We start from the raw sequence: 23,432 nt of genomic DNA, 5'->3' as shown, positions 1-23,432 counted from the left end.
AATGGTCACATTTGCGCGGTACTTTTTGGCCTGCTGCTTCCTTTTCAGGTCCTCCTGAAGCTTTGCTCTTTTGGCTGCAGCGTCCTCCCTCCTCTTCCTCCGGAGCTCCAGCTCCGCTTCACTCAGAGGTTTCCTCTTCCTCGTCGGAATCCCAACAGCCACCGAGAGGGAGACCTGACACAAACAGACCAACAGAACATGCAACGCTTCCATTTGAATGTACTCCACTTTGAGAGAGAAATGCTCTTCAAATGAACACGAGTGAGATTTTATACCTGTAAATATCTGTAAACAATCACAACCAAAACAAAAACCTTATTGGTGAAGTTAAAGAAATTGATATATATTTATTTTATTTAATTATTTATTTTACAATTATTAAAACTAATTAAACTAAGTCAACTAAATTTGATTAAAATTACATTAAATTCAAATTTTTTTTAACTTAAAATGCATTAACTTACAGTGTATTAAATGTTATTAAATTAAAGTATTAAACAAAACAATTAAATTCCATTTAAAAAAGATAAGTAAAATTACATTAATTACATAGGGGTTTGGCTATTTTGAAACTTTGGATGCAGAATAAATGACATTCATTGTCAGTTTTCTATTTTACAGAATTGAATCACAAAAATATGCATCTGCATTACTGCATCTGTGGGAAACACGTTTGTGTTCATGAGCTCCAGGCTCTGATAAAGTAACTATCAGGAGGGACGATGGCTTTTCCAGTGTCAAATAATGTTAAAGTGAAGAACATTTTTAACTACATATCTATGCAGGACAGTTTTTGGAGAAAACCAAAACTCATCTAAACAAAACATAAAAGATCTTTGAACAAAATACATCAAAATTGACTTTTGGCTGAAACTACATCAAAAGTATCACCAAAAAAAAAAAAAAAGAGAGATTGATCAAAGTCCAGACCTGAAATCTCCCATAAGGATAATAAAGACTTGAGTGGAGAGGGAATTTCTCTAGTGTCTTAAGTTTAGGTTTGTAAACTGGTTTAAGAATCTCACTCCAGCTTTGTGTCTCAGAGCTCGTCCCTCCCCCACAGCCTTCTGAATCTCAGCCAGCTGCTCCTCCAGCAAACGGTCAAAGATCTTCCGGTCCTCGGAGCTTGGGTCCCGACTGTAGTCTACGCCCTCAAAGATGTACATGTGGTCTAGAGGAGGAGACAACCGCTCGTCGAAGGTCAAACAGAGAAATATTTTGAAGTAAAAAGAACATACTCAGCTCGTCAGATTCAGGTCTTTCCTCCTCTTCTTCCTCTTCTGCAACTGCCTTCAAGTCCTCGTCATCGACCCACTGACCGCCTCGCGATGACCCAAATATATTCTGGAGGTTTACATCCTGCACCGAGCTTTCATCTGATGACAGGAGCTTATCTACCCCAAACTTCAAGATTTCACTTAACTGGAAGGGACGGGACATGGAAGCCGGATCACGAGGACTTGTGGAGAAACCGGATCGTCGTGCAAACGGGAACTTACCTGCACGCCTGCGGCTGCTGAATGAGCTTGATCCAGTAAAGAGAAACGTCCATCTTGAATGACAGTGTTGGTGAGCTGCAGCTTGGACGCGGCGCGCGAGTACATGATCTCCTCCACCGTGTCTCTAGCCAGGAGCCGGATCTGCTTCACAGGCCTGTGGGAAGTTTAGAGATCCACTCTGATCATCTTGTGATCCAGTTTCAAAGCATTTGTAGTGTTTTTTTTTAAAATCATGATTAAGCCGTTTTCAACCAAAACAAAAGTTGTTGTTTTGTAGGACATAGTTTCTGCAGAGCGGCCGTTATTTTGAAAACGTCTGGACTGTTGGAGTGGAGCCAGCCTGCCCCCCTTCTGCTCCCCATTGCTGAGAGCTCTGCGTATACGTGCTCTCCCACCCCCATAAATAAATACCGTATTTTCCGGACTATAAGTCGCCCTTTTTTTCATAGTTTGGCAAGGGGTGCGACTTATACTCCGCAGCGACTTATATTAGAAATAAAATGAAATAAATACATTGTTAACCCTCCTGTTATTTTCATTTGTGAGGAACAGAGATGATGTTCCTGGGTCAATTTGATGTATGAGGTATGTTAAGTGTTTAGAGTATGTTAAGTGACTCAGAGAATCAGCAAACTTTTTTTACAATAAGATCTTGAAGGTTAACAACATAATATTCTATTTTCCAATGATTTCATAGATTCAGAAATGCGATAAAAATGACAACCGTTTCTACAAATACAGGATGAAAACAGAGTATTAGTTGGCCAATGATGCTTCATGAAAGGAATAAATAAATAAGTTTGAGAAAGAATTACTGTGAAATTATGAGATAAACAGTCTGCTATGATTGTGTCATAAGGTTGTGCAAGTTATTAGCTCTTGGTCTCAGATTTTGTCAAATAAATTTCTCGTCAAAATGCGACTTATAGTCCAGTGCGACTTCTCTGTGTTTTTTCTACTTTATAATGCATTTTTGGGCTGGTGCGACTTATACTCCGGAGTGAATTATAGTCCGGAAAATACGGTACACATTTTTTTGTCTGCTCCTGATACACAACGATTTGAATAAAAAAATACTTAAAAATGCAATTTTAAGTTTAAGTTTCCTAAGATATGTCCTCCATCATCAGAACAAATGCCAAAAAAACCATCTTCATCAGAGTGGGTCTTTTAAAAGCTTAAACTAATGTGGTTATTTACATGAAAAGAGCAGATTTGCAACTAAAATTAAAATGACTTCCTGTTAAAGGGTTGATGGTTCAATTTCTGATCTCCTCGGTTCTCAATAAAGACTCTTTTTTGACAAGTCTGACATCTAGCTGTCACAGGTTTTTTGTTTTGCTTTTAAAAACGTGTTTCCATGTTACCTGTTTTGGCCAATCCTATGGCACCGTGCCGCCGCCTGCAGGTCATTCTGTGGATTGAAGTCACTGTCCACAAAAATGACCGTGTCAGCAGCAGTGAGGTTGATGCCCACTCCTCCTGCAAGATTCATGACGGCAAAGCAAGGTGTGCCATGTGAGCTTATTTATGAGAAACTGCTGAGGACGTCAGTAAAACCTTTTCATATAGAGTAACTACCATTGAAGGGCTGCAGAGTGGCTCAGTGTTGAGCGCTCTCGCCTCATAGCAAAAAGGCCCTGGTTCAAATCCCGGCTGGGTTTTTCTGTGTGGGTTTTTTCCGGGCACTCCGGTTTCCTCCCACCGTCCAAAATCATGCTTCATAGTTTATTTGGTGACTCTGAAATGTCCTTAGGTGTGAATGTGTGTGTGTGTGTGTGTGTGTGTGAGCCTGCAACAGACTGGCGACCTGTTCAGGGTGAACACCGCCTTCCCCTAACAGTAGCTGGGATAACTGGCTACAGTAACTCCGTGAATCTGAAAGGGATTCAGTAAGTTCTGAAGATGGTATTTAATAGTGCCGGGTGATATGATATATCATCGTGTGAGGGCGATAGAAAAGTCTATTGTGCCTTTTCTCTTCTGTTTTTGTTGTTTCTAACCCAATTCTATCAATTATTACAGCAAACATATCATCAAATAGCACAAGACACTTGCATAGGCAGGCAGGCGGCTCAAAAAAAATGCGTTAAGCAAAAGCGGGAGCACGTCTGTGATTTGGCTGCATTTTAATTGAAGACGTCCGATGAGGAGCAGAAGACCACACTATGCAAACTATGCAAGAAGCTTGCTCCTGCGCCAGATGCTAACACAACAAACCTCTTCTACCACTTCAGAAAGGTCCACAAAAAAGAATATATAAGATTTAAACAAAATGTTGTGGAACAGCGGCGGCAAGTTGTGAAAAGAAAAACTACAGCCAGCTTTAGATTAAGCCGTCTGTCGCACAAGGCACGCCATATGAGAAAAGGTCCCACTAAAAAGTTAAAAGTTTTATTTTTGCTAAACTTTTGTGCAAAAATGTGTCTTTCTATTCAGAAACGTGAAACTGTTGTGCACTTTAAAAAATATTCTAAAAAGTAACTTTGCAAATTCAGTTTAGATAACTTTATTTTTGAAACAAATGTTAAAGCCAGTCCAAGTCGCACACATCTGTTCTCATTCCGTTTATTTTGCTGCACTAAAATGTTTTTTTGTCATTTCATTACATGTCATTTAAAAAAAATAAAGTCAGAGGAGAGTAAGCACATTTTTTCAGGTTTTTCTGGAGAATAACTGAAAAGATACTTCATCTTAACATTACATTTTTTCCATACCACCCAGCACTAGTATTTAGTATTAGAAATAATTACATTTAATGAACCCAACAAAAAAAAGTAAAGTAATTTGTCTTTGCATATCTCAACATAAACTGTTTTATTGTAAGAAAATATATATTTTTAAGACACTTCCTCAGAACTGTTAGAAAAAATATTTTTACATGGAAAATAGACGTTAGCAAAACATTTAATCAGGGTATTTATAAGATAACAAGTGCATTTACTTTCCATAGAAAACATAAATGTGATTGCTAAGATGTGACACTGTTAATCAAAGATTCTACAGCCTCTTAAAAAGCAGTAATGGCATATTTGTTTATAAGGCTTAGACAACTGCTGCCAAGCTAACCGCTAGTTGCTAAAACTAAAGGGAATGTAACTCAGTTAGATTTTTGGAAGGAAAATTTGATGTAAACACAGCTTTTATAACTGCAAACACTGTCAGGATAATGCTAGATATGTTGGAAAAAGACTGAAAATCCACATTTACGGCAGAAAGTTAATTCAGCTAAAGTGTAAGCCTGTTCAAGAAAGCTAAATAAGGGTAAACAATATTAAAATACTAACAAAATCAAACTAAAAATGCAGCTAAAAGCTAAATTGGCCAGTTTAAAATAGTGGAGAAAAGCTGATTAATGCTAATTCATGTAAAAAAAAAGCTGCCAGTTAAATATATACACAAACAAAAGAACATATACCAAAAAGAAAAATGATTTTTTTTTTCTATCCATGAATTCTGAATTTACTGAATTTGGATTTAACTAGAGGAAATGTGTGAAAGACTTGCAAATTTTGTGAATACTTTTAGTAATTCCAAACCCTTTTTTTCAACCTACTTTGCTGTTTTAAAGTTAACCCTTGTTTGCCTTCATTTTCAAGTTTATATTTAAATATGAGTAAGTTTTTCGCTTAGGGGGGGTCGTAAAGAATACTACCAACGTATTCCCTGCGTGTCGTAAAAGGCGACTAAAAGGGACGGAGCGAGAGGACTGGGAATCCTCTCCCCTGTAACTACATTCCTAAATACGGACAGGGTAGAGTTGGGAAGGGGAGATTACCTCCCCAAACCCTTAAGATTGGGTCGTTGAATGTGCGGGGGTGTAGTACAGACGGAAGCAAAAGAGATCTGATTGGAAGGATGTTTGAAAGGAGGGGAATGAGCGTGTTAGCACTGAGTGAGACAAAGATGAAAGGGAAGGGTGAGTGTGTGTTTGGAAGTGTGAGTGGGAGAATGTCTGGTGTAGAGAGCGGGAGAGCAAGAGAAGGTGTGGCTTTGCTGGTGAGCTGTGAGGTGAGACGATGTGTGGTTGAATGGAAGGAGGTTTCACCAAGACTGATATGGGTGAAAGCGAAATTTCGGAAGGAGCTGTGGGTGTTCGTGAGTGCATATGGTCCTGGCAGTGAGAGGAACGAAGAGGAGAGAGTGACCTTCTGGAATGACTTGGATGAGTGCTTGCAAGGATTTGGAGCAAATGTGAATGTAGTGCTGATGGGAGATCTGAATGCTAGAGTGGGTGATGAGAAAATTGAGGGTGTTGTTGGCGGGCATGGTGTTCCTGGAAAGAATGATAATGGTGAGAGACTGATAGGAATGTGCACTGAAAGAGAGATGGTGATTGGGAATACATGGTTCAGAAAGAAAGAGATCCATAAGTATACGTGGGTGAGGCAGAGTGGTGGAAGAGTGATTGACAAAGCACTGATGGATTATGTGGTGGTTTCAAAGGTTGCATGTAGTAGATTGCTAGATGTAAGTGTGAGGAGGGGAGAGTGTGGAGGTATGTCTGATCACTATTTGGTGGAAGGAAGGTTGCGTGTGGGTATGCCATGGGTGAGATCGAGAAAGAGTGGGGAGGCAAGAAAAGTTCTGAGAGTGAGTGTTTTGAAGAACAGAGAGAAAATGTGTGAGTATCAGAAGGAATTAGGTGGCAAGTGGAATATGGTGAAGGAGCAAATGGTTGTTGGAGTGGAGGAAGAATGGCAACAGTTCAAAAGTGCAGTGGTTGGAAGTGCAGAGGAAGTGTGTGGTGTGAGACGTGTTGGGGGTGGTCTAAGAAAGGGAAGTGAATGGTGGTGCGAGGATGTAAGGTTGGCTGTAGCTGAGAAGAGATGTGTGTACGAAGTATGGCTACAGAGAAAGGACAGGGAGTCATATGAGTGTTATAAGGAGAAGAAAAGGGAGGCTAAGAGAGCTGTGCGTGAGGCAAGAGCGGCTGCGGACGAAAGGTGGGGCAGACAGTTGACTGATAATTTTCGAGAAAACAAGAAAATGTTTTGGAAGGAGGTGAAGAGGGTGCGAAAGGGAGTGTCGGGGAGGGAGGAGAAAGTGAAAACAGAGGATGGAAGGATGTTGAATGAGGGGAATGCAGTAAGAAAAAGATGGGCAGAGTATTTCGAGAGGCTGCTGAATGTGGAGGAAGATCGGGATGCTGTGATTGGGATGGATGGAAGGGAAAGTAGACTGAATGTATTGGGAGAGTTGAATGAAACGTTGATTACAGGAGAGGAAGTTGAGCAAGCTGTGGGAAAGTTGAAAGTAGGAAAGGCTGCAGGTGTGGATGGGTGTGCTGGGGAATGCCTGAAGTGTGGTGGAGCGATCGTGATTGAGTGGTTAGTGAGATTGTTGAATGTGTGTTTTGCAAATGGGCAGGTGCCGCTTGATTGGATGAGTGCGTGTGTGGTTCCCCTGTACAAGGGTAAGGGTGATAAGTATGAATGTGGTAGTTTTAGGGGTATTAGTCTGTTGAGTGTTGTAGGCAAAGTATATGGGAGAGTGCTGATTAATAGGGTAGTGGAGGGAACTGAGTGTATGATTGGTGAAGAGCAGTGTGGTTTCAGGAGAGGTAGAGGGTGTGTGGATCAGGTGTTTGTTGTGAGACAGGTGTGTGAAAAGTTTTTGGCTAAGGGGAGGGAGGTGTTTTGGGCATTCATGGATTTAGAGAAGGCGTATGATAGGATTGATAGAGAGGCGTTGTGGGTGGTGTTGAGTATGTATGGTATTGATGGTAGATTGTTGGAAGGTGTGAAGAGTTTCTATAGACACAGTAGAGCGTGTGTGAGAGTGGGAAATAGCATGAGTGAGTGGTTTCCTGTGAGGGTTGGTCTGCGTCAGGGATGCGTGATGTCTCCGTGGTTGTTTAACGTGTATATGGATGGTGTGGTAAAAGAGGTGAATGAAAGGGTGTCGGGTACGGGTGTGAGCATGATAAATACTGACGGCAGTGAATGGAGTGTGAATCAGTTGCTGTTTGCAGATGATACTGCACTAGTGGCTGACTCAGAAGAGAACTTGGGACGTCTGGTTGAGGAGTTTGGAAGGGTGTGCGACAGAAGGAAGTTGAGAGTGAATGTGGAAAAGAGTAAGGTGATGAGGTGTACGAGGTTAAAGGGTGAACGCAGATTGAATGTGGCATTAAATGGGGAGTTGTTGGAAGAGGTAGAGTGTTTTCAGTATTTAGGGTCGTGTGTCTGTGTGGATGGTGGAATGGGGGGAGAGGTAGAGTTTAGAATGAATGAAGTACGAAAGATATGGGGGGGAATGAAGAGAGTGTTTGAATGTAGATCACTGGGAAAGGATGCAAAAAGGAGATTGTATGAGGGTGTGGTGGTGCCTGCAGCGTTATATGGGGCTGAAACATGGAGTCTGAAAGTGGCGGAAAAGAGGAAGCTGAATGTAGTTGAGATGAGATGTTTGAGGAGTATGTGTGGTGTGACGCGTATGGATCGTATGAGAAATGAAGTTATCCGAGAGAGAACTGGTGTGACGCGAGAGTTGGCTGAAAGAGCAGAGCAAAAGGCACTGGGATGGTTTGGACATGTTGAAAGAATGGAAAGGGAGCGATTGGTGAAAAAGGTATATGAATCTGATGTGAGTGGAGTGAGAATGAGAGGAAGACCGCGAATGGGATGGACAGAGGGTGTAAAAAGAGCGTTGAATGCAAGAGGGATGACTGTGGTGCAGGGGAGAGAGGCTGCTCAGGACAGGGATGGGTGGAGAGAGTTTGTGTATGGATGAATGGATGGGTGTGGTAGAGGTCTGGTCTTGGGATGAAGCGGCAAGGGGAAACCAGCCTTGGCTGAGGCCCTGCAGTGGAGGTGCCCACACTGGGCTGTGCAGCTGACCCTGGTGCAGTGTGGTGTGGCTTAGACCAGATCTCAGACCAGTCGCACGCACATACGCACACACGCACTCACGCACTGAAGGAGGAGGGTTTGGGGAAGAGACAGAGGGAGCTAAAATTGTGTGCCTTGTCTAGGCTACCCCACCTTGGTGGGACACAGCCTTGGTAAATAATAATAATAAAAGTTTTTCGCATTTTTGTAGTGCCAAGGAAATAGGTTGCAACCGTGCAACAGCCTCGTTTTCCTCCTTTCACTCTCTAGATAAGACAGAAAAAAGTGCTGATTTTGCACCAGATTTTGTGCAATATTTTATCAGTCTGCTTTTCTTCCTTTGCTAGTTTTATCTCTGCAACAGGAAGGATCAGAAAATGTGTCAACAACAAGAAACCATTATCCACATCCAGAGCTCTAAATTCAGTTTTTTGGTGACGGGGGGGCATCCAAAGTCTACCAGCAAAATTAGATTTCTACTAATTTGGAAAAATAATGTATGTATTTAAAAGCAAAACCGTTATTGTAATGTTGTTTTAATAGAAGACATTTCTGATCTCGGAACCTTTAGAATTTTTATTTCTAGTCAAGGTAATTTTATTACAACTTGAACTTTTATTTTAGGAAATTTACGCTGCCTGTGACCTGACATGGGGTAAAAACCTTGTTTTCGTGCTAAGCCAGCACCCGGATAGCTGGCTGGCAGACAGGCAGCCAGCATGAACTCCTAAATCTTATATTTTTCTTATTTTCAACAACACCATTATAAAAGGATCCTCTAGTTTGATTTTTGTTTTTATCTTTCATCAGGGAGGCCTGATTACCAATGCTTTTGTAGAGCTTTTCAAAATAAATTAACCCCTATTCTACACATTATCCATGTCTTCCTTGCATTGTAATGAGATAAACACAGACAGGAATTTGAATGTTTCTGCTGTAAATCCAAGTATTGTCTACATCCATGTTTGTAAATGACTTACTGCATGAGTTGATTTACGGTATGCTTATTCTCACAAATTATTTAATAGATTTAGTGTATTAACACACATTGCAAAGAGAAACTTTGCAATCTAACAAAGTAGATGAGACGATTTTCAGAATTTTATTCATCTTAAATATTTCTTTGTTCAAACGAATAAACATTTCAAGGGAAGGATTTAACTTTTTTGTGGGAACGAATTGTTATTTTGTCAAAACAAAATACTTTTTCGTGGTAACGAAATCCTAATTTGTAGGAAGAATTTAATGATTTTTTCCCTCATGTCAGGTCACGGGCTCCATAAAATGAACTCTGTCCAAACCACAAATGTATTTTTCAAAGTACAACAGCAGAAAAAATATTAAAAATATTGATAAACAAAAAATAATCACTTTTATGTTCCTTTTTCATTCATTCATTCATTCATTCATTCATTCATCTTCTTGACCGTTTATTCCCTTTCGGGGTCACGGGGTTGCTGGAGCCTATCCCGGCCACTTGGGCGTAGGCAGGGGATGCCCTGGATTGGTCGCCAGTCTGTCGCAGGGTAGAATATCCTCAATCACTCATCCATTCGCTCTCACACTCACACCTATGGACAATTTAGAGTTGCCAATCAACCTACGAAGCATGTTTTTGGACAGTGGAAGGAAGCCGGAGATCTCGGAGAAAACCCACGCATGCACGGGGAGAACATGCAAACTCCACACAGAAAGGTCCCCCATTGATGTAGTGTTTTTCATGCCCCCCAGCCGGGACTTGAACCGGGGGCCTTCTTGCTGTGAGGCAAGAGTGCTAACCACTGCGTCACATGTTCCTTTTTTTCTTTCAAAAATCTTGTGCATAGAAAAAAAACATGCATACATTGAAATATGTGCAACATTTTGCTTTATTTGCCTCATTGTGTGTTCTCACAGATCAGTGCATGTTTGTTGTGAGTCTTAGTCGTTACAAAGAGTTACAAAGACATGGAGCAATAAGTGAGAATGTGTGTTTGTGTTAAATGATGTCAGTGTGAGCAAATCCTAGAAATTACCAGCAGACTTGAATGCAGCAATAGTGAGTGCTCATCAGCGCAATAAAGTCAGAGATAAATGTTTGAACCAACTGTGGGATTTGAATTGGTTAGTTCAAAAGGGGCCCAAGTCCAAGAGGTTTGTTTTTCCGGGAATTGATTTTATTTGCATAGCTTAAAGGGAGGCTACAAAAAATGATTAATACTTTACCCAGATTTAGCACCAGTTCATAGCTTACAAATGCTATAATATGAAGCACCTCACTTTTAAAATTTCAGAGGACTAGCAAACTAAAGTCTCTGGACTTGGGCCCTTCTTGAATTAAACAGGGGCGCTGCCATATTGGATAACTAGTGCTGCCATCAATGGGATAAAGCAAAACCCATGCAAGAGAGGCCCAAGTCCAGGAATTTTGCACTTAATGCATTTTATTTTTTATTTTTTATTTTTTTTTATAACTTGTCCTGTCCAACAGCTGGGCAGACAGACGAGAGCTGAGGGCCTCTTGTGTTGGACATATTTTGCTTTAACAAGAGGGGTTATTAATCTTCTGACAAACCAAAGGTATGTCTGAATAAACCCCTTTTGTAATTGAGGCCAAACTTTATTAATTTCAATCATGTCTGAAAATCTTTGGTGTTGGACCGGACGGAAAAGGAAAGAGGGGAAGAAGAGAGAGGGACGCTAGAGAGAGGGGGGGGTATGGGGTGATAATAGGAGGGGAAGGGGGATAAGACCATGAAGCAGCATACAGCAACAAGTTTACTGGTTGTTAATCATTATGGTAAGGTTCAAATGCAGTACAAAAAGGGCGGGGCCCGTCCACACACACACTCAAATGTTATAAACACACCTGCTAGCTGCAAAAATGTCCACCTGTCGACATGTACACAAAACAGATAGTGTTCACACACGCATACTTATGCCTTAAAACCAACTAGTGTGAAACATTTCAGTCATTCAGTCATGCAAGCTATTAGTGCAAAGGTGAGCTAACACCAGTGCTCAGGTGAGGTTTTATGTTCTTCTAAAATGGATGGTGGAACGTGAAAAGAAGGAGGGAGAGTGCCCAGCCATCCCCACCCCAAGACCCCCACCGCAGCAGCAGCGGCAGCCGGAATCCCCCCAACGCCACACGGGAACCGGCAGGGAACAACCGCCGCCCGGGCGACCAAGCCCGCCACCCAGGCCAGGGCCAGCAGGGCCGCCGCAAGGCCCCCAGAGCCAGAGGCCAGGGAAGCACGGAGGGAAAGAGAGCGCCGCCCCAGCCCAACCAGGAGAGCAGCCCCCCCGCCGCGCCGGGAGAACCCAACGCAGAGCCCCACCGGAGAAGGACGCCCACAGCCCCAAACGAGCACCCCACCACCACCCAGGAGTTCCGGGCATCCCCCCGCCCCAACCCCAGGTACGAGCCAGGACCCCCCAAGGGAGACCCGCTCCGCACTCCAGGCAGCCATCCGCCCGGCCCACGGTTGGTCCAGGGAGGAGCGAGGCAGGGGGCCCGCCGCCCCCGCCCAGGAGGGGGGAACCCCGGGGAAAAAAAGAGGGCCCACAAGGGGTGTTATAAATATGGCCCGACCAGGCTCGGCCACAGTTGGAAATTTGGCGGGGCCCAGCACTCAGGAGCAAGGACCAGAACCCACCCCCCAGGGACCAGACACCCCCGGCTCAGATGTAATGTGAACTCCCCCACCGCGCGGAGAGAGCACCGCCGGGCCCAGGAAGCCGGCACCCCGGGGACACGGCCGCCGCTGCAAAGGGGCCCGCACCCCCCACCAGGGAAGAGGCAGGGGACAGATGGACCCAGGTCCCACCTTCCTTGCAAAATGTGTGTGCGTGTATGTGTGTTTGAGATGGTGTGTGTGTGCATGTGTGTGTGTTTATGTTGGGATGTATATATTGAGGGGGGAGGGGTGTGTGTACTAAGGGGGGTGCAGTTAAAATTGGCGAGTAGGGCACTAAGGGGACATCTCCTGATTACTCACAGTGATGTACCCTCACCCTCCACACCAAGGGGCCCTAAATGTCTAAGGTGCGGTTAAAATTGGCGGGTAGGGTGCTAGGAGGACATCCGCTGCTTGCTGGCAGTGATGTCCAAGCACCCCCCCTACCAAGGGCCCTACATGTCTAAGGTGCAAGTAAAACCGAAAGAGGGGGGGCCCACTCCATACGGCAACCATAGGAGGGGGGCCACTGCCTAGTAAACCCCCCCCCAAGGCTCATCGCAGGCTAAGCCCCCCACCCCCTCACCCTATTATGAGGTTATATGAGGAAGGGGGTAAGTTGGGGACAACTGATAGACTGTCCCCCGGTGGTCAAACAGCTGTCCCCTGCCCCCCCCCCAGCAAGGGGGCCAGGCCCACCAAGCCCAGGGGCCCCACCCCCGGAGGCGCCGACACCCCAGGCCCAGCACCACCCCCCCCACAAAGAGAGAGAGGAGCCAGAAAGCGCCGGCCCCCCCCGGAGCAAGCCCAGGCCCCCACCCCCAAACGCCGGCCTTAGAAGAGCTCTGGTCAGGCCTCGACGGGACCGAGGCAGCCAACCGGCCGGGGAAACCGCCGATGGCCTCAGCGGAGACCCCGACCCGTCAACCCCCCCTGCCCCGTACCAATAGTGGACCCCCCCCCTCCCCCAGAATGCCCCCCCACAGGTCAGGGCCGACAAGACCCCCCACCCCACCCCCCCCAAGACCCCGCAGCCGAAGCGGAGGACACCCAGAGCGACCGGGGGCCCCAAGAGGGTTGTCCCGTCCCGCCCCAGAGCCAGGGAAGGGCCGATCCCAGCCCCAGGCGTAGATGGGAAGCCCATCCAGCGCCGCTGGGCCCCCCCCCCCGAGCAGCGCCCCCCGCCAACCCCCCCCAGCACAGGCAAAGGGACCACCCCCCCAAGCCAGGCCAGACCACCACCCCACCCCCCACCACGCACCCCCACACCCAAGCCCAAAGGACCACGCAGCGCCCCAGCCCGCCCCACCCAGGCGCCGGACCCGATCCCCCGACCAACGGAGCCCCCAACAACCCCCGCCAGGCACCGGAGGCCCCGACCCCCACCCCGGCCCACGGCAGAAGGGCAAGGAGCAGCGACGACCAGGCCCCCCCCACCCCCTAAGTCACGGAGTTAGCTATGGGAGACCAGAGAGACCGAATTCTTTCGAAGTTACTTGAACTTTGGGCTGACATTTTTTCCAAGCTGATATGATCAAGCAGCAGATTTCTGTGTTGACTTATATTTATATTTTTTTTGCTTTTCCAATTTATTAAAATAGTTTTTTTAGCAATGCAAAGAGTTATGAAAATGATAGAGCCTAATCCTCCTTCTACATCGATGGCACTCATGTCACCAAGCACACAAAGTGACGGTGAAGCTGTGATTGAAACCTTAAGCCAGACTGATAGATCGGCACATACCTGCCGCCAGAGAGCCTGGACAGGCGTGCAGAACCATAGTGCATGCATGTAATTGTCAGGTAGATTACTGTCACAGTGCTGACAAATGTCTGAGTTACTGAGACCCATCTTGAACATCCTCTGTCCAGTGTAGTAAATTCTGTGAAGAGTTTTGAAATGGATTAGCTGCAGATTTGGACTTTTTGTCATTTTAAAGGTGTTTAGACAAAGTTCTGACCAAAAACTTTCATCTGTGCTGATGCTCAAATCCGCATCCCATTTTGTTGTCGGAAGTGAAATATTGTTATCTAAATTGCATAAAAGTTTGTATATTTTGGAGAGAGTTTTATTCATTGAGAAATTGATCAGAGTGGTAACTACATCTGGTAGCTTTAAATCGTTGTCTCTGTATTTAAACTTTTTAGTAATAATTGATTTAAGTTGCTGATATTCCAAGAAGTTATATATTCCATGTTTGTCTTGAAGTTCCTGGGGAGTTATGAATCTTCTATCAATAATTATGTCACTTAATGCATTTTAAATGTCAAGCAAAGTCAATACATTATAACGGACTTGGGACTTTTTTGCTCATAATCAGATAGCTTTTCCCTTGAAGGCCATAGAAGATATAATATCTCTATTTTGAAAAAAATTGTGGACTTGGGCCCCTTTTGAACTAACGATTAATTTATGTTTGTGGTAGAAGTTGTTTTTCTACCCGCCAAATTGAAGTTTTGCGGGTGTTAATTTAAATAACTATACACAACCAGTAATTTTTTTCCAACTATTTCCTTTGTATCAAACCAAAATTAAAATTTAAAATCTGTAAAAAAAATTAAGAATCCAGTCACCTGCTTTAGTGCTGAGCAGAAACACAAAGATGTCTTTGGTGCTGAAGTTCTTCACTGACAGATTGCGCTCCTCTCCTCGGACAGATCCATCCAGACGCTCGTAGCTGTAACCTGAACATGAAAGCTCAGGTCGTCTATTCCGGTGTTTTTTAACCTTTTTCAGCCACGGCACACTTTATCCTTGACACCAGCATCCAAAAATAAAAAATGGAGAAACTCTATAGTCTGTATAGATGTGCAGTCCCTCTGCAATCTCACATGCATTTTTGAGATAATTGGGGCAGAAAAAGCTGGAAGTTGCAGCTGTTTGTTTTAAAAGTGTAATAAAAATTGAGTTAATTTTAAGTAATAATTTTCAACTACGGTAAATCATTAAATTTTACCCTGGTAATTGTTTTTTCCCTTCAGTTTATTAACATGCAATTTTATGTAACCTCACAAAAACCCAAATATATTATTTCTAAATAGTGATTTGATTTTTAAATATTTTTTTCAATGTTGGTGCAAAAGCATTGGAATTTTTGAACAATATGATCACAAAAAAAAGTTTACACAGAAAAACTAACATTATATTGATGTTTGATGGTGAAAGGGTAATTTCAGTGAAAGGGTAATTTCTCACGGCACACTTGACAACTTGATGGTCAAGTGTGCCGTGGGAAATCACCCTCATTAACTGATCTAAAAACATTTTCCATCTCCAGGATGTCAGCTCTTTGTTCATCCAAACAGGCCTGATTAAACACTGAGTAGTTAGGAATATGAAAGATCATGAAATACTTTTTTCTTTGTGTTTATCTGATTCTATTAAAAACAATTTAATAAGAATGACGGTACTGCGATTTAGCTGCAGCTAAAGCTGTTTTTGGAAAAGTCCCGCCCCTTTAACTGTCTCCACCAATCATTCTTAGAAGCTTAATCACACGTCATCAGTCTGACCAATCAGAAGTGGTTAAAGTCTTCACTTCCTTGTTCCAATTTAGCTCGTAAAGTCGCTCAGTTCCAACAAAAATACCAGCTAAAGCTCGTCTTTAGCGGTGCAGCTTTCCACAGAATCTGGTATCAGACCGTGGAACAAGTGAACAAAACAATGAAGCTCAGAGACGCGAGTCTGTCTGCCCTTTTGCGGCAGTTTTCACACTACATCTCCCATGATGCATTGGGTTAAAGTGACAGCACCTCAGCGTACAATGAGTCGTCCTTCTTAAACGTCTTGAAACAACAACGAACACACAAACAGTTTTACATTTTCTAACTTAACTTTCATTTCATCTTTTAGAAAAAACAGCAGCAACTCCCTGCTTTTTCTGCCACAATTATCACAAAAATGCACGTGAGATTGCGGGGGGGGGCTGTCGATCAATACAGACTATGCTTTTTTTTTATTTTTGGATGCTGGTGTGCTGCGGGATTTTTGTTAAGGTTAAAGTGTCCCGTGGCTCAGAAAAGGTTGAAAAACACTGGTCTATGGAAACCCTTCAGCAGCAGACGCCATGTTTTCATGATTCTTATTGTACAAGTAGTGGTTGTCACTCACCTCTGTACTCCATGTAGTCCTGAAGAATATCCAGCATCCTCGTCATCTGGGAGAACAGCAGGACCCTGTGGCCCCTTCAACACATGAATGACAGACATCAAAAACTGTTTTCAATAAAGTTCAACAAATACACAAAGATATTGATTTTAAAAACTCTGCACATGCCTAACCTTAAAACATTCTGTTTTTTTAAAGTAAAGGGTTCATACACCTTCACTGAGTAGGCAGGGGCAATGGCCCACCCCCCATCACCGTTTGATTTATTTTCAGTGTTGAACCTGTGTTGTTTTCTACTACATCATTTCTGCAGAGCAGCAGGGGTTCATTAAAAATTCATCCCCTGAGTTGAGGGTGGGACTCTTGGCTCCAAATTGCGCTCTGTTTAAAGTCTCCCACTAGCTTACAGCCCTTCACACCTCCAACATAACATTTGCGGTTCAACAAAAATGGTGATCAATATCAGAGCTATCCAGGCGTACATTTCAGATCCAGACGCCAGCTTTGACAAGTAAAAACAAAAATATAGATGGATCTATTTGCCTTCAAGTTGACACATCAGAATGGAGCGGAGCAGGGAGCTTGAGGCCCGCCCAGCGTGTTTACTGTGTCACAAATATGATCTTCATCAAATAGAATGAAAAATACCCAGAAATGCTATTTTAAGCGTAAGTCAACCAAGTTTTTGATTCCTTTTCTAACTTTTATTTCAGTGTTTCAATAAGGGAATCAGCTTGGACTACAGAGGTTTCAAAAGCATCCAGTATGCCTCTGACAGATCGCTCAACTAACACTTGTGGCCCCGCCCCTTATACTAGTGAGGTCATGTGACCCTTCAGCTTCTTTCTCATCTTTACTTGGAACTTGAGTGGCACTAGATGGTGTCAAACTACCATAAATGCACCAACCCTTTGTGGAGGTAAGCCAGCATGTTGTCCAGCAGGCAGAGCTTTCCACTGGCTTCAATGAGATGCTCGCCGATCTCAAAGGGTTCCGGTTCCACGCCTGGATGAGAGGTCGGGTATTAGAGCACATCTGTGGGGTGTAACGCACCGTCTGCTTTCCCCGAGCACAGCTCACCATCAAACAGGTACGGGTGGTCCACACACTTTCTCAAGTTCATCAGGATGTTCAACAGGCGGTTCTTGCTGCCTTGCTCATTTCCAAACGCATCTACAAGATTCATAAGGTTCATTTCTGCTCTCCTCTAAAATCCACTGCTCTGGAGCCCAATCCTCACCCAGATCCCTCATCAGAATGGCTTTGTAGTACTTCTTCTGCAGAGCAGACATGCCATGATAGACCACCAGCTCCGTCTTCTTTGGCAAATCCACGGCAACCTCAGACTTTATTCTGCGGAGCAGAAAAGGCTCCAGAACGCTCTGCAGCTCAGTGGCTTTGGACAGAAGAGAAATCCTTTCATTTTCATTGTTATTTCTAACAGAGAAGTTCCTCATCCTTTTTTAATATGCAGGAATTAGAGTGTCTAATCTAATTACTGTACTCTCATGGACTGTACCCAGAGCAGGTTGGCTTTGCACTCTGGAGTAGTAGTCGACGAAGCTGTCCACGTCGTTTGCTGCAAAGATGCTGGGCTGGATGAAGCTCAGGAGCGAGTAGAGCTCCTGCAGGCTGTTCTGGATGGGAGTCCCAGTCAGCAAGACCCGAAAATCCACCGAGAACTTTGTGAGAAGCACACCAACAGAGGGAGTGGTCAGAGTGATAGGAATAAGAAAACACAGGAGGAGCAAAAAGAGCGACAGCTCCGTACCTCTGACAGGGTTTGGTGCAACAGAGAGTTTGGATTTTTTAGTCTGTGAGCTTCATCCACCACAAGCACCTCCCACCTCCACCTGAGGAGAACAACAAAGATGAGAAACCCGTGGAGTTCGGATGCACTCTAGCAGTGTCATTTCTTTTTAAATTATAAAAAGTCAGATGAATATATTTGGTTTTTAAAGCAATTGTTGCCACTGCTTCTTAATTAAGAACATTTAATAAAAACATTTCTACACAATTTTAGGTTTTATATCACAATTAGGAATTAAATTTAAGTCAAAACATTCATGACAGCTGTCTGAGTGTGAAATCAATGGATTATTTTATAAGTCTTGTAGTTATCAAGCAGCAGCATGACTGATAGCAACTGTAAAGCACGGTGACAGTGCTGTGGTGGTGCGGGCCTGCACTCACTAACTTGATAATGAATGGTTCGTCTCAGAAAGTATTCTAGACCCCAAACAGTGTTGTTTTCTGTCAGACAGCTACACTCTGGCCAGAATGTGGTCATGAATAGGAAACTGATCCAAAGTATTTTGATCAAATGTCTGATAAAATAAAAGTGCGGTTTCATAAAAACCATGTCAAAGTCCTGACCTCAACTCTTCAGGCAGAAGAAATGTACATTAAGACCCAAATAAATTACAATGTTTTGACCAGGATTCCTTCAGTCAGATAAGTACATGTGGGTTAGCTTTCAGCTCCTTCCAGAGCAACAGAAACATTAGTTTTAGGTTTGAATGACTTAATGACTAATAATGCTCTGTTTGACATGTTTTGTATGGATGTAAAACTCTGTTGATTGACTTTTTTGTGTGCATCATTCTTGCTTTGATTGCTTGAAAAAAAACATTTCCAAAATCCAAAAATCTTCTTTTATTTGGTTTAACAGATGTGCAAAAGGAGGACTGATCATCAGCTGGTAGACGCTGCCTAATCTGCTGCTCGGGGCTGATCTGTGAGTCGGTTTAAACCTAGTACCAGATGTCTGATGTGATTCAGAACTTTCCTCACCTCCTCAGGAATGAAGCATCTTTGAGACACAGCTGGAAGAACCAAAAACCTGTAAACACTCAGAACAAACTTTATTCTGCGATGTCTTCATTTGGACTGAACAAACGGACCTCATACGTGGTGAGCAGAACCTGGAAGTCCTGTGAGCTTGCTTGCAGCTGCATCTCTGCACGTCTGTCCTTATCTCCTTGGTAACACAGCACAGTCAGAGAAGGAGCAAAGCTAGAGGATGGAGAGGAGGAGGAGACGACATGAACCTCCCAGGAAACGCATTCAAATCAGAACGAGTGATGGATCGGAACCTTTCCAGCTCTTTTCTCCAATTCTCCAGGACAGAGAGAGGACTCAGAACCATAAATGGACCTTTCTTCCCAAGAGCTCCAGACACATACACTAGGAGACCGATGGTCTGTAAAACAAAGTACCGTCAGGTTTACTTGAACTCCATGTCAGTGAGTGAAAAAAAAAACATCAACAGGAAGGGGCCACACAGATAGAAGTTTAGGACACGCCTGAATGAGTAAGGGTTCCAACCAATCAGGTCCTGAAACCACATCTGCAAGGCTTCACCTGCCTCACAGAAACACTGCAGTGAAGCCGCAAGAATCAAACGTACCTTTTTTCTATGAACCCTAGAAATTTCATTTCATTCATCAACCAAATTTGTCCGATTAGCTGAAGATGTTCTGCATCGTAACTGGGTTTAAATCCATTGACTGTTTAAGAGAACTGGATCAAGTAACCCTTGTGCTATCTTGTGGGGTCCAGATGACCCCACCCTTACATGGAGGCAACAGTCTAAGCAAAGATGCCCAGACTTCCCTCACCCCCGCCACTTCCTCCAGCTCTTCTGGGGGGACCCCGAGGCGTTCCCAGGGCAGCCAAGAGTCTCTTCAGCGTGTCCTGGGTTTTCCCCGGGGCCTCCGCCCAGTGGGACATGCCCGGAACACCTCTCCAGGAGGCATCCGGACTAGATGCCCGAGCCACCTCAACTGGCTCCTTTGGATGTGGAGGAGAAGCGGTTCTACTCCGAGCTCTCCGCGGGTGACCGAGCTTCTCACCCTATCTCTAAGGGAGCGCCCAGCCACCCTACGGAAGAAGCTAATTTCAGCCGCTTGTATTCAAGACCTCATTCTTTCTGTCATGACCCATAGCTCATGACCATAGGTGAGTATTGGAACGAAGATCGACCGGTAAATTGAGAGCTTTGCTTTTTGGCTCAGCTCTCTCTTCACCACAACAGACTAATACAGCGACAGCATAACTACGGAGGTCGCTCCGATCCGCCTGTCAATCTCACGCTCCGGTCTTCTCTCACTTCTGAACAAGACCCCCAGGTATTTCAACTCCTCCACCTGGGGCAGGGACACTCCACCCACCTAGAAATGGCAAACTAGTTTTCTCTGGTCGAGAACCATGGCCTCAGATTTAGCGGTGCTGACCCTCATCCCAGCTGCTTCTCGCTCGGCCGCAAAGCGCCCCAATGCACACTGGAGGTCCTGGCCTGATGAAGCCAACAGGACAGACCCCCTCTGGCCCCTGGCTGCACCTAGAAATTCTGTCCATAAAAACTATGAACAGAACTGGTGATAAAGGGCAGCCCTGCCAGAGTCCAAAATCCACCGGGAATAAGTCTGACTTACTGCTGGCTATGGGAACCAAGCTCTTACTCCGGTCATACAGAGACCGGACAGCCCTCAATAAGGCTCCTCGGACCCCATACTCCCAGAGCACCCTCCACAGAATACCACGGGGGACGCGGTGGAATGCCTTCTCCAAATCCACGAAACACATATGGACTGGATGAGCCAACTCCCACAATCCCTCCAGCACCCTAAAGAGGAGCTGGACTGTGACAACGAGGTCATCTCCAGTCTTTCCTGTTACACGAGTTACTGGAGCTCCAGCATTTTGCTTCCATACAAAAGCTGAGCAGCTCAAGTCTTATGGCACCCATAGAGTCACTACCTGATGAAAACACTAATCAGTCTTTCTACTGCCATTAGAGAATATCATAGATCAGAAACATCCAGATAGAGTGCGGCAAAAGACCAAACTGCTTCCCTGAAAGATCAACGGTACCTTTGCTTTTCATTGCACCAACAACCTGCTGTCTGAGGTTAACATCCACCTCCCAGGGATTGACCTGTTTTTTCTAGCACACATGATATTTACTCCATTCATACAAAACCACAGATCTGACACAGAACATCTTTCCATTTGAAATGCCTCTGGAATTTTGTGGCTTAATTTTCCTCCAGCAAATCTGAACTGGTTAGCGCTCTCGTCTCACATAGCAAGAAGGCTCAAAGGTTCAAATCCCAGCTGGGTCATTCTGTGAAGGGTGTGCATCTTCTCTCCATGCATTCGTGAGTTTTCTCCAGATATTCCGGTTCCTCCCACAGTCTTGACAGCATTCCTCATAGGTTAATGAGTATCTCTAAACCATCCTGAGTGTACATGTGCATGTGGCCGTGCAACAGACTGGCGACCTGTCCCAGGGTGCCAGTGTTAGTCATAGAAGCTGGGTTGACTCCAAAAGAAGGATTCAGTATGTCCAGTGGATGAATGAATGAATGAATGAATGAATGAATGAATGAATGAATGAATGAATGAAGGGATGGATGGATGGATGGATCTCCAAAGCTACATTCTCACCAGCATCTCCAACGCATGTTCCAGTGACTATTTCCAATGAAAAGTCTATGCAAACGCACAGGAACGTGCATTCCGGGCTCCCGGCTTTTAAACTAACATTTTTAAGACCTTTTTTTTGGGCACTACATACAACAGCAGCCATTGAACGCACATTAAAGGTTAAGTCAGGTCAACCATTGATCATAGAGGAGACATTTCTATGACACCAAGTCTTTCATTAATCAAAATAATGCTGTGAAGAAAAAGCCTGGAGCAAGAGTCACAACATTTATCCCGCTTCAACAATTCACACCAAGCCTCTTCAAACTGTGGGTGGCAAACATGTGCTATAAAACAGTAGAAAAAGAAGAAGTCCCCCCCTGCTGGTAAAGTGTGAACATATGGGCATGCAAGAGCCTGCATTTAGCATGTTCTTGAAGGCGTGTCACATGCCCGGTGTGAACATAGCAGGGTCCTCTGGCTCATGCTGCTGTGGTCATTTCTTCTTGCTGTAATGACCTGAAGTCACTCCTCAGACTGAAGCTTCTCTGCTCCTCATTCTCACTTTGAAACTCTGATAATAAGTTCCATCAGCTCTATAAAAACCAGAGATGTCCACCATGATCTATACTCCCACTTCTGCCGGTAAAGTCACATGTACCTCAACAACATTGAGAGGTCTGAAAAGAGTCTTTCAACCACATTCCACTGCGCTCTGGACTTCAAAAATATTCCCCAGCTTCCCCCAGGAAGAATGGAAAAAGAACAGCACGTTGACCTCACTTCTCCATCTTTGCTGACTGGATTTGAAGCTGCCGTTGTAGTGATGTAGACAGAGCAAAAGGTAGAACTTTAAGTGAAGAATTCTCTAACAAAAACACTCAAACTAAACAGATCTCAGACTGAAAACAAAATAATAATAAAGTGCTATTGGTGATGGATCAACATTGATTTTTTTTTCAAGTAAATGTTGCCTTAATGTGTATTATTGATATGTGATATTTAAACTAAACAAGGATAAACAGACGGATCACACGAACCTGGCAGGTTTTACCCAAACCCATCTCATCTCCCAGGATGCATCCCTGCTGGTTCTGCAGGTTCTGGATCAGCCACTGGACCCCGTCCAGCTGATATCCTCTGAGCTGGATCCCTAAAAGGGGGAAGCGGACAGTTTTTTAATAGACCACCAAAAAGAGCTATTTCGATCAAAAATCCCTTTTGATGACTAAAAATAAACTCGAAAACTACAACAACCGTGCTCACCTCGCAGCCCCCATTTCTGCAGATCATCCTGAACAACAGAGGCTTTCTTTTTTCCCACGAAGCTGCTTAGGATTTCTTCCAAAAACTTCGACATGTTCCGGACAGAGAACCGCTCTCACTGTTATTGACTGGATTCCACTTCCGTGTTGGATCACGTGACCAACCAAGAGTTCACGCGCGCTTTTCCCAGGCAAAGTTTTTGTTTATAAATATAATTATTATAAATAACGCTGAGCCTCTCTCTTTTTATATTTTATTTATATATCTTCTTTATATATATATATATATATATATATATAAAATCAAAAGTAATTTCCAAAAATCAAAATTAAATGTTGAAAAATGAAACCATAAAATACGGGCAATATTATTTTTCAATTTTTTTAACACTGAATTTTCATTTTTGTCAATTACTTTTGTTTTCCAAAATTTTTTTTATGTAAGTAGAAACGGTAGGTACTGTTATTTTTGGAAATTCATTTTTTTTTATAAAACGTTTTATTTTTAATTGTTTTTATATTATTGAAATGTTTTTTTTTTTTTTTTTTTTATTATATTTGCTTTTTTACCTGTCGTTGTGATCTTTATTACGTTTTTCCTTTGGGTGATTTGTTGGTGTGATTTGCACTTCAGGGCCA

At 43.8% G+C, this 23,432-nt stretch overlaps 1 protein-coding gene across 2 annotated transcripts in view; it reads right to left on the bottom strand.

Moving 5' to 3' along the window:
* The window catches only part of chd1l (chromodomain helicase DNA binding protein 1 like), a 35,250-nt gene extending 12,257 nt beyond the window's left edge, over window positions 1-22,993 (bottom strand). Inside the window, exons 1-17 of one of the 2 annotated variants that reach the window (XM_020702218.2) lie at window positions 22,795-22,993; window positions 22,569-22,681; window positions 19,194-19,300; window positions 19,002-19,113; window positions 18,892-18,923; window positions 17,870-17,951; window positions 17,618-17,780; window positions 17,339-17,494; window positions 17,179-17,271; window positions 17,007-17,103; window positions 16,102-16,175; window positions 14,565-14,675; window positions 2,867-2,981; window positions 1,500-1,653; window positions 1,239-1,422; window positions 1,026-1,171; window positions 23-174 (exon numbers count right to left, since the gene is read on the bottom strand). In XM_020702218.2, coding sequence (XP_020557877.1) covers window positions 23-174; window positions 1,026-1,171; window positions 1,239-1,422; window positions 1,500-1,653; window positions 2,867-2,981; window positions 14,565-14,675; window positions 16,102-16,175; window positions 17,007-17,103; window positions 17,179-17,271; window positions 17,339-17,494; window positions 17,618-17,780; window positions 17,870-17,951; window positions 18,892-18,923; window positions 19,002-19,113; window positions 19,194-19,300; window positions 22,569-22,681; window positions 22,795-22,888 — 1,985 coding nt within the window. In that variant the 5' untranslated portion in view covers window positions 22,889-22,993. The remainder of the gene's footprint in view (window positions 1-22; window positions 175-1,025; window positions 1,172-1,238; window positions 1,423-1,499; window positions 1,654-2,866; window positions 2,982-14,564; window positions 14,676-16,101; window positions 16,176-17,006; window positions 17,104-17,178; window positions 17,272-17,338; window positions 17,495-17,617; window positions 17,781-17,869; window positions 17,952-18,891; window positions 18,924-19,001; window positions 19,114-19,193; window positions 19,301-22,568; window positions 22,682-22,794) is intronic. The other variant, XM_004067815.4, reaches the window with a different exon arrangement.
* Window positions 22,994-23,432: the final 439 nt, after the last annotated feature.

Source organism: Oryzias latipes, chromosome 4 (genome assembly GCF_002234675.1).
Source record: "Oryzias latipes chromosome 4, ASM223467v1".
Taxonomy (NCBI): Eukaryota; Metazoa; Chordata; class Actinopteri; order Beloniformes; family Adrianichthyidae; genus Oryzias; species Oryzias latipes.
The sequence above is the reverse complement of the archived record's forward strand: the minus strand, read 5'-3'. Positions and strand labels throughout refer to the sequence as shown.